Source organism: Helianthus annuus, chromosome 3, assembly GCF_002127325.2.
Source record: "Helianthus annuus cultivar XRQ/B chromosome 3, HanXRQr2.0-SUNRISE, whole genome shotgun sequence".
NCBI lineage: Eukaryota > Viridiplantae > Streptophyta > Magnoliopsida > Asterales > Asteraceae > Helianthus > Helianthus annuus.
Window position 1 is genome coordinate 17,422,857 of NC_035435.2, and position 11,501 is coordinate 17,434,357.

The following is an 11,501-nucleotide window of genomic DNA, read 5'->3' on the forward strand; positions in this document are numbered from 1 at the left end:
GTATACTATTGCTATATTAAAAAAAAATTTAAAACCCAGTTGCGTGAAACGCAATAGAAAAACCACCAGTTACGTAAAACGCAATGAAAAAAAAAAACCTATAAAATGACATTTTTCTAAAACGCAATGCACCAAAAACACAAAGAAATGACTTATTTGTAAAACGCAATGGCCAGAAAACACACAGAAATGTCTTATTTGTAAAACGCAATGGCCAGAAAACACATAAAAATGTGTTTTACCTAAAACGCAATGCACAAAAAACACAAAGAAATGACTTATTTGTAAAACGCAATGGCCAGAAAACACACAGAAATGTCTTATTTGTAAAACGCAATAGCCAGAAAACACATAAAAAGTGTTTTACCTAAAACGCAATGCACCAAAAACACAAAGAAATGTCTTATATGTAAAACGCAATGGCCAGAAAACACTTAAAAATGACACATTCTAAAACGCAATGGACTGAAAACACCTAAAAAATGTGTTTTACCTAAAACGCAATGACTAAAAACACTTAAAAATGTGTTTTTTTCTAAAACGCAATAGCCATAAACCACATAAAACTCTCTTATTTCTAAAACGCAATGGACACATAAAACTGTCTGTCACTGTCACTGTGAACTGTCTGAATTGTCTACGATTTACTGTCTTCGAAATGAGCCAATTTCTGGAAAATTAATTTTTCTGATGCGTTTTTAGTACAGCAATTTAATCGAATTTTTTTTTCCCTTGGACCCCAGCTCAACCCCAGCCAGGGGCTCTGCCCCTTGGACCCCGCCAGGGGCTGCCGCCCCTGGGACCCCGCAAAGATCGTAAAATGCAATGAATAAATCAAAAACCCAGATCGTGAAAATGAAATTAAAGAATTTCTTACATGGATCGAAGCCGATTTCTTCATCAATTAACGAAATTTGAATGATAGAAACACTTATCAACGCTCGAATCGAACGAATCAAGTGATTATCTCCAAAATAACCGGAAAAACGATATTTTTTTTATGAAATTAAACTGGGTTTTCTTAAAAAAAAAGCTGAAGAACACGTTGATCGGGTTCTGAATCATTGATTGGTGATGAAAATCGCACTATAATGTAGTGATTATTGAGATAGAAATTGAAGAAATAGTTGAAGATGGTGGGTTTTGAAAATGGCGGGTTTTTGAATTTACTGGGTTGTGAAAAAGGAATAAGAAGGAGTTGGATTGACTAAAATACCCTTTCTCTTTATTTTAAAATTTGCCACATGTCATAATCCTATGGCTTCCTATCATTCCTAGCGAAAATTAACTTCCTATTTGATATTTTCCCTTATTTTAAATTACTATACTATGTTTTTTGCTTTTATCTTTTATTCAGTATCATGTTTTTATACCAAACAACTCATTATACTTTTTATTTTGTGTTTTTACTAACTTACTTATGTTAAGTCTTTTTTTAATGTTTTTCTTTTATACCCTTTATATTTACGTAAGATAAATACTTTTAATAGAAAGTTTGCTTCTATAGTTTCTGGATTATAAACGAACACGAAGATATAGTAGTAATATTTACTCCTATCAAGCATAAATATCAATAGATTGGACCAAAAGAAAATTAATAAAACTAGATTAATCTGTAATGGTTAATATCTTAAACTTATAAAACTAGACTAAATTGCAATGTAATTAAAAAACTAAATTAATGAATACATATCTGACAAAAATAGTTAACGTACGTAAACAAGGAACAAAGTCGCTAGGCGCTCCCTAGTCGGTCGACGGAGGAGTTGAGAGTACTCGGCCTAGCCGGAGAGTACACGGGGAATACTCGGAGATGCCAAAACATAAAGAAATTAGTTTTCGGAAATTAAATATATGTCAAATAACATAAATTTACTAATATTTATAACAAAATATGTGAAATTGATATTCATTCTTTAATATGATAGGCATAGAAATTATGTTTTATTTAATTTTAAGTTAAACTCGGCCCGAGTTGACCTACTAGATCCGATTTTGGCCAATGTTGACCGCATTTGATCGGTTCCGAGTAATTAGTGGAAGTTGAAGAAAGTCGCCTCGGCAGCCTACCTTGTAGCGACTACTCGGGGAGTACTCGGCCTTGGAGACCTTGTTTTACAACCATGAACAAACGTTTACAAACATAAATAAACGAACGAAACATATGTTCATGTTAGTTCATTAACGAAATGATAAAAATTCGTGACTTTTTAAAGAATAAGGTAATAATTTAGGGTTATTGGATTTTAATAATCCTAAGTTTCACATATTGGCCGATAATAATCCTAACTTTAAAAATTCCCCCAGCGATCCTAACTTGTAAAAGTTTGGCCTCCATTGATCCTTTTATAACATATAAGAATTTGGCCTTCTCAATAGATTCAAGTGCACCTCCAGCCTCCTTAATTGAATTAAGTGCACCTACAGTTTGAAAAAATTCGATGGGGGCCAAATTCTTACAAGTTGAGATTGTTGGAGGGAATTTTTAGAGTTGGGATTATTACAGGCCAACATGTGAAACTTAAGATTATAAAAATCCAATAACCCAATAATTTAAAAAAGATAAGCATCGAGTTTAGATATTACGTCAATGATACGGAACCGAGTAAACAATTTGTCCGGTCATTGTTGCTTCAATAAAGTTAAAATAACAAGAGTATTGAATTGATAAGGGGTATTGGATTTTAATAATCCCAAGTTTCACTAATTGGCCGGTAATAATCCAAACTTCAAAAATTGCCTACAACAGTCCCAACTTGTAAGATTTTGGCCACCAATGATCCTTGTCTAACTGGGTTATAACCTTGTTGGGCTGGTGACCTGCAACTTATTCCGGGCGACCCGTTTTACCCCTGAAACCACCAAACGAGACCACCACCAATCATCTCCGACCTCCTATAATCTTCTCCGCTTCTCAAAAGTTTAAAATTTCCACCATCTACGCAACTCCGGTGACCTGCAACTTATTCCGACGACCTTCTTTACCCCTGAAACCACCAAAGGAGACCACCACTTGTCATCTCCAACCTCTAGTGACCTTCTCTGCCGCTCAAAACTTCAAAAAACTAACCGGGTAGGATCATTGGTGGCCAAAATCTTACAAGTTGGGACTGTTGTAGGCAATTTTTGAAGTTGGGATTATTACCGGCCAATCAGTGAAACTTGGGATTATTAAAATCCAATACCCCAATTGATAATCATGAAATGAAATATTATTTCAAAAAATAATAATAACAAAAGATAAAAACCCCCAAAATACCACATGCGGAAACACCGCAAGGTGTGTGACGTACCAGGATCCAACCACTAATCGCATTGAACTATCACAATATATTAAATGAAAGATTCCATTTATTTCATAATATAGTTTCAAATCATAACTTAAAACCAAATTGTTCAACGGAAGCATAATGTAAATCGTTTTTTTTTCAAGTGTATCAAAACAAATGTGCGAAAACAATGAACATGTATCCAAGAGCCACGACCCATGACCACTCCAGCACTCCCAGATAGCAAGTTCCATAACCATAAATCTAACGACCTGCAAGCATGCAGACAAGTGTGTCAGACGACGCTGGTGAGTTCAAAGTTTGTTAACACATTTAGTTACCAGTTATGAGTTTAAAACATGTCAAAGATTCAATGTTGTTAATAACTCGATTACCGAGATGGCTCCAGAGTATTTTCCCTTCCCCAATGCTCTATCAAACATTGGTCGAGTGGTTAAGGTAATTAGTTCACGCCCGTCCTCCCCGGTACGGTGTGAGGGTGCCAAACCTAATAGCGCTATAAACTAATAACCCCGTTGCCTCCCCGGCAACTTATTCAGTATATGATGGGACTTAAATGATAGATATGAGTGTATTAACCAACATTCCAAGTTTAACATTCCAGTTAAACTGATTTACCCAACATTCCTCCCCGGAATAATTACCAGATGTCCCTCCCCGGGTCGCATGCTTGAAAAAGGCAGTGAACTCACCTTAGATTTGCTCGATTTATTTAGTTACCCTTTCCAGTTAATCAACCAACCCTACCGTGGTTAATAATACTATCAGTTTCATAATAAACCAAGTCACATATTTCACACAAATGGCATTCATCAAAAGGTCACTGTATAACATATAGCAAGCGCTCAGTTCCCATACAAGTCCACATTCCTTGTGCATGTCACATAACATCACTTAATTAATGAGTGTGCAAATCACATAGTCAGTTCAGATCCCTCATTCCTAGTCAACATTATTAACATGCAGCCAATCGAATTCTATAAACACATATATGTATTACTAGATACGTCACAACTGATTAACTGTTTAGTCTTCGGCGAAGGTTCCTAGTCGGCGAAGAATCCCATTCGACGAAGATCCTTCATGGCGAAGGTCTATCCTTCGTCCAAAAACATTTGTGACGAAGCTTCCAATTATTCATCGAAAGGCTTGTTGACGAAGAATAATTCTTCGTCGACCTGGGGTTCATCGCCTGCCCTTATCAGCTTCGAGATTTCCTTAACTCCAGTAAACACATTCAACATTCCAAAACGGATCAAACCATATGCTTTAGTCAGTTATCATTCATGATCATATAATTTCATAGCAATAGTTTTTCCTTAATACTCATAAATCAATCATAAGCAGCCCTAGACATCATCACGTTCATCATGTCACATTCTCGACTATTCAATAACCATATACAACAGATATCATAATATAACTACAATCAAATAGAATTATTAAACCACATAATGAACATGAATAAATACAAGCCATCGGATCCTCATCATGCATCTTCTAATCTCTTAGGTTAACAATGAACATCGAAACCCTAATCAACACAATATGGAAGTATGGTTTCTAACAAAGCCCTATATCCACAGCAGGTCTCAAGTCATCACAAAACAATCATCAAATAACGTGAGGTACGGTGGGATGCTAACCGAATGATGAACTGATCACGAAAGTGCAAAAAGGGCTTCGAGGGAGATGAAAGGCGCTGTCGAGGTTCACAAATGAGGAGAAGGGCTTAGGGTTAGGAAGGTTTGTGTTTAAATAGCGGGAATAGGGCCGAGTCGCACAACTGGGCTTTATTTGGGCCGTGGGTGACGAAGTTCATTCTTCGTCGACTATAGATGGTGACGAAGACCCATCCTTCGTCGAGCCCATTTGTGGCGGCGAAGAGTCACTCTTCGTCACTTGGGTTTCCATTACTCATTAACTATAAAACTATTAAACATTACACATTTAATCAACCAAGAATCAGAATACTATAATCATACACTACACATGACATAACATAAATCAAATTATCAAAACAGGATTGCGAAACAAGTGATTTGTAGGAAAAAGACCTTGAAATCTCGGGTTGTCACAAGGCCCATCATCAAAAGATTTGTATTTTTTATAATTTACCCAACTTAACAATAGGTTTATTGGGCCCAATCCAATACTAAAATGATTAAAAAAATACGCAACGGGAAACGAGGAAACTGGATGGACGAAGTAGGAAAATCGAACGGCAGCAGGAAAATCGAACGACGATTCGGAAATACGCAGCAGGAAATTTGGCGATTTAGTGAAACACGTTGAAGATCAGGTGAATTTCCGATTGAAGTTTGATATATTAAAACTTTGATTCTGAATTTCTGAATTCTGATGATTGATGAACTTTGATATATTAAATAGTTATTGCGGTTCTCATGATTCCTTACTTATAATTGATTATATATTAAACATAGCATAAATATATTTGAGTACATATGGTTATTTGGAAGATATACCATGTAATATACTTGTTCGATTCAAGAATCAAGAGAAACAATACCTATATCATCATATTCATATTTATAGAACTGTTCGTAAGTTCGTTTAATTGTTGATGTTGAACATTAAATATTATTTTGTTGAACATAGAACCCGCATTTGTATATAAATTGTGAAGAGTTGATCTAACAATTTGCTATGAAGAACGCAAGGAGGGCTACACGAATCATTGGTTAACTATTAACTTATTATTTATTACGGTATGTAACTCATTAGAATACTATGATTTTGTCATTACCGTAATTGCATTGTTTATCAAATACTACAATTTTTGTCATTTTCGTAATTATGTTGTTTAACGTTAAAGCATATGGGCCCATTTTTCGAGCTCGAATAGGGTACGTGAATTTTCAGAGACGCCATTGCCCTTAGGGTTTACTTATAATCCTACACACATATGTATATGTATATGTATATACATTTGAAAAAAAGGTTTTAAGACAATTTAGCGTATAAGTAGTGTGTCACATACTAAATAAACATCTCTTACGCTCTGTTCCCGAGTTAACGAGGGAAAGGAAAAGAAAGTAACAGTGAGAAAGGAAAGGACGAAAAAGGAAAAAAAAAAGATGTCTTTCCCACCATTTCCTCCCAAATCAGAAGAAAAGAAAAACTAAAGAATTTAGACTAGTTTTTCTTTCATTTCCTTCTTTAAATGAAACCCGGGAACACATATTTTTCTTCCTTAAATGAAACTCTGAAACACAAAATATTTTTACTTTCTTTTTGTTTCTTTTTCTTTCCTTCCATTAGTAAACTCTGGAACACAGTGTTAAAGTTCTAAGACTTTTGAAATAAACATAGGCGTTTGAATTATTTTTTAACCATTAACACAATGTTTTTCTTTAGTTTTTAACATATAATGATGTACTGATATTAATATTCATTTAGAATAGAAAATCTATACTATTTACAAATTCTTTAAATTGGTTAAATCTAATTTTAAGGTGAATAGTAATTTAATCTACACAAATTCTTTAAATTGGTTAAATCTAATTTTAAGGTGAATAGTAATTTAATCTACAAAATAAAACAAAGGAACCAAGTGAATCTCTTTTAATTCCTCTCGTCTATAGGGCTTGAACTCAAGACATCCTCTTCCCAAACCAAGGTGTTTAAAGCCGTAGGTCTGGAAAATCGTGTCTTTACGGGTTTAACAGGTATCTGACGACGCGAACAACAAAACTTCTAAACATGAATGCGACTCATTTAACTATTTATATCCAATGTCTATAATACAGTTGTATGTTTTATTTATTAAGAAGGAGAAATGATGGATTCTAACCTTCTAATTTTAATTATTTTTAAAAAAGTAAAAAATCACATGATATACTTTTAGTAAACAGGTTTAATCGTATCTTATACAAGTTACCTATTGCTAGCCATTCTTCTATAATTATTAATCATAACATGTAAATTAAGTATTTAGTGCCTTCTAATTTTATGGGTATTGCCTAGATTTTAGAGAGAACGGATGATCCAAATTCCAAAGTCTAAGCTGTTAAATTCAATCATTATAACTAACTAGAGTTCACAAGTATTACAAAAATAGTCCCTGAAGTTCTAAACATGACAATTATCACCCAAAACTAGATACTAGTTTAACAAAGGGTGTATGACAACCTTGGCGCCAGTATATAGTTTAGTGCTGGAAACAAGAAACTCTGGAATATATAGTTTGGTGCTGGAAACAAGAAACTCTGGAATCCTTGAAGGGAATCCAGTTTTGCCTCTTGACCTGACAGGGTAATCATATTTCTTTTCTTGTACCTGTAATGCCTGAAGTGAGGCAACGACCTCGGACATGGTAGGGCGTTCTTTTGGAACACTGTGCACACAACGATTTGCAATTTGTGCAAACCCTCTTGCGCATTTGGGATGAATTGTTCCCTTAATAGAAGGATCAACCATTTGATCTATTTTTCGTTCTTTGACACATTTTTTAGCCCACATTACCAAACTACATTCCTCCTCACCATAGAGCTCATCTACTGCAAGCCTCCCGGATAGTAGTTCAAATAATACAACCCCAAATGCATACACATCTACCTTGGTTGTTAATTTTCTGGTATAGAAATAATCAGGATCCAAATACCCAAATGTGCCTTTAACACTCCCAGTAACATAAGATGTTGAATGATTAGTTGGGCCTATTTTGGACAAACCAAAATCGGATATCATAGCTTCCAAATTATTATCCAAAAGAATGTTCGAGGTTTTCACATCACGATGTACAACTCCATGTTGGGTGCCAACACCAGTGTGAAGGTAGTCTAGTCCACGTGCAGCACCTATTGCGATCTTCATTCTTTGAACCCAATTTAATGGAGTTTGCGCTTTGTGTAGATGGTGGTAAAGGGTTCCATTAGGCATATACTCATAAACAAGGATCATCTCCTTGCTATCATCACAATAACCAACCAAAGACACCAAGTGGTTGTGACGCAACTTTGAAAGCATCTCGATTTCGGACCTAAACTCAGGTTCCCCCTGATTGGACATAGAGTCCTGTCGTTTGATGGCTACAGCATGACATGCTTTTTCCCTAGAAATTTGGCCCTTATAGACCTTTCCGAATGCTCCCTTTCCAATTACCAGTTCATCAGAAAAGTCCATGGTTGCAGACTGAATTTCCACAAGAGAAAATAGGCGACATGGACGTGCAGACGTTGTAGACGACTGGTCATCCTCGCCTTCTGCAGAGTACATGATCATGGTTAGTTAGAGATCTTGTCCAGAAGTTTTTGAGGACAAAATATGTAAGCTTGGATTCAGAACGTGATAACAATTTTGATCAGGTTTTATAGTCACGTTTCAACTACAGTAGGTGCATGCAAGGAAACTTCTAAACATATGAAGGAGTCAGTCAAAAACAAAATAGTAATGAAAACTAATCATACAAAAGAGGATTATGCGAAATAGAGTTGTTGTCCTTGAACATTTTCTGGATATTTCTGGTACCAACTACAGTTCAGTCAAACATAGATGCCCATGCCAATGCTAACTTAGGTCAGTCCATCTGATGATCAACACATATTAAGTTTTTTTATTTAATTATTGTTATTATTTTCTTTTTGTCTTTCTTACGGCTCGAAAATAATTTGAAAAAATAGGTTGTTTTTTTTTTTTTTTTTTTTTTTGTATGATATGGAACTTAATTGCCTAAAGCAAAACCCTGTGGGTTTTTTATTATTTTATTATTATGTTTTTTTTATAAAAATTATGGTCAAATCCAACTTGCTAATACTTCATTCCTCTCTCTTTATGATTATCCAGTTGGCAGGTCTCTTTCCAGTTTATTATAAGTCAACTCTAAGCCTTGCTTATTTCATCAAATGTTGAAATGAATGACAAATTTAATGTTCAGAATTTATCAATTATAAATGTTGGATTAGGGGATATAAAATAATGACTTGCATATAATTATAACACAGCAATGTAAGTCAAGTACTTATTGAAAATAAGCCGATCAACATTGTTAAGTTATTGGATAGTTGTGTGATTGAAAAATAAGCCGATCAAGGAACTTTCAAAGGTTTGGTCCAACATTGTTAAGTTATTGGAAAGTTGTGTGATTGAAAATAAGCCGATCAAGGAATTTTTCAAAGGAGAAGTAGGTAATGGAGAGTCAATTCATTTCTGGACTGATTCTTGGCTGTCTACCGGGCCGTTGAAGCTGAAATTTCCAGCTTTCTTTGATCTGGAATCAAAGAAAAATTGCAGAATCGCTGAAAGGATCGCTAATGATGATGGTATTTCAAGATTTCGCTGGCAGTGGAATAGGGAGTTAGCGGCTGGTCAAGAGGTGAAGGAGCTTATTGAGCTGTGCAGTTTACTGTTGAACTTTCATCTAGAAGAAGCTTCGGACAAATGGGCTTGGGCAGGTGCGGATGACAAGCAGTTCAGTGTGCGTTCTGTGAAGGAGCTTCTAAATAAAAATTTTGATCCTCAATGGGACTATGTTCCGAGTAAAGTAAGTGGCTCCCTCATAAATGCAACGTCTTCATATGGAGGCTTGGGGTTAACAAGTTGGCATCAATGGATGCACTTAAGAAAAGGAACATTGATAGGGGGGACCAATCTTGCGTCTTCTGTGGAGATAGTGACGAATCGGTAGAACATCTTTTTTCTTCATGTAACTTTTCATCGACGGTTTGGTCTATAGTTTCCTCGTGGTGCAAGATTCCGTGTATTTGGGGGTTTTCGGTGAAGGATTTGCTTGAGTATCATGACTTGTCCGGTCTCAAGGGGAAGAAAAAAGACATAGTTCAAGGTATTACTAGAATTGGGTGTTGGATTATTTGGAAGGCTAGGAACGAGCGCAGATTTAACAATAAGCCCGTGAAGTTGGAGGAAATCATTAGTGAGATCAAGTCGTATGCCTTATTTTGGTGTAATGCTAGATCAAAGGATAATGATATTATGAGGAAAGATTGGTGTAGTTTTGTTAATATGTAATTAGTTGTTTGTTTGTTTGTAAGTTGCCGCCCTTCCTCTGGGTTTCGGCGTTTTGGTTTAATGAAATTCTTCTTTCAAAAAAAAAAAAAAAAGTCTAGTACTTATTGTTTCAAGAAAGAGCATTCTTTATTCTTAAAACAATTTCATCTCAATGTTGAATGAATGAAACGTTGTTCGTGGGGTTTCGAGATGAATCACTTCGTACACACTAACAAGAGTTTTGACATATTTAATTTGGTTTCTTGTGACATTAGAACAATGAAAAGCACATAAGTGGTCTTAGTGTCATTTGTTTAAATTAGGTTTGTAAGTCAAAATTTTTATTTTAATTATGTAAGGGGTCTTAATTTATTTTAGGTTTGTCAATATTAATCGGCTTTCTTCTAAGCAACACATTGATTGAAGACACATGTTCGTGTTGTATAAACCGAACATTCTATCTTATTTTAGGTTAGTCAATATTATCAATTGAAATCTACTGGTTGAATAATTGAAGCATGCGTCCAAGATTAATAAAAAAATCGATCAATCTTTCAAGTTGTTGGTTGCCATATCAAAAAAGGGTGCGAACTTTTCTTGGCTCTGAATGAAACAGAAATTCAAGAAGCGGCTTGAGAAAAAAAATCAGGATGGAGATTCTTGTTTGGAAGCAAGACTTTTCAGCAAGCGACAAAAAAATCTGGACATCTTGTTTTTTGGGTGCAACAAATAGTAATCATCAATTACAGGACATGTATCAAGTTTCCAATTAAATATGATCAGAAAGTATTAAATTAAGGGCATGTTTGGCTATGCTTTTTGAAACAACTTATTGACTTTATTGGCTTTTTGAAAAAGTCAGTATGGAGTAACTTATTGACTTATTGACTTTTTCCCCTCACATACACCCTCGTGTTAAACATCATTTTGAAGCTTATGACTTTTCAAAAAGCCAGTAAGTCAATATGTTTAAAAAGCTTAGCCAAACATGCCCTAAGAATCCAAAATAGATTGAGGCGTGTAACAATTGGACCCATTGTTGTGGGGGAAGGAAAGAGACCAATGCCACATAATTAGATGTGGGCGTTAAACACCAAAACAAGACGGTTAAAGGTGGGCGCCAACCCATTAACGCCCATGAGGAACGAGGGAGTTGGGGTCGCCCATTTCAACCGATCACACTTTTCTTTTATCTTTTTAGTTGTCATTAGAAACAATTAGTTTTGATTTGCTTTTGCCACCGAA

General features: G+C 35.2%; 2 protein-coding genes across 2 annotated transcripts; one reads left to right on the top strand and one right to left on the bottom strand.

Moving 5' to 3' along the window:
• Nucleotides 1–7,415: 7,415 nt before the first annotated feature.
• On the bottom strand, nt 7,416–8,534 carry LOC110931237 (receptor-like protein kinase FERONIA). Its single transcript, XM_022174639.1, has one exon. It carries the CDS (start codon nt 8,532–8,534, stop codon nt 7,416–7,418), a length of 1,119 nt encoding a protein of 372 aa, XP_022030331.1.
• Nucleotides 8,535–9,857: 1,323 nt separating this feature from the next.
• Nucleotides 9,858–10,277, top strand: LOC110931236. Its single transcript, XM_022174638.1, has one exon. It carries the CDS (start codon nt 9,858–9,860, stop codon nt 10,275–10,277), a length of 420 nt encoding a protein of 139 aa, XP_022030330.1.
• The last annotated feature ends 1,224 nt before the right edge of the window (nt 10,278–11,501 follow it).

Excerpts from the sequence above, each read along its gene's own strand:
- LOC110931236 (XM_022174638.1), top strand. The coding sequence starts at position 9,858 with ATGGATGCACTTAAGAAAAGGAACATTGATAGGGGGGACCAATCTTGC.
- LOC110931237 (XM_022174639.1), bottom strand. The coding sequence starts at position 8,534 with ATGATCATGTACTCTGCAGAAGGCGAGGATGACCAGTCGTCTACAACG.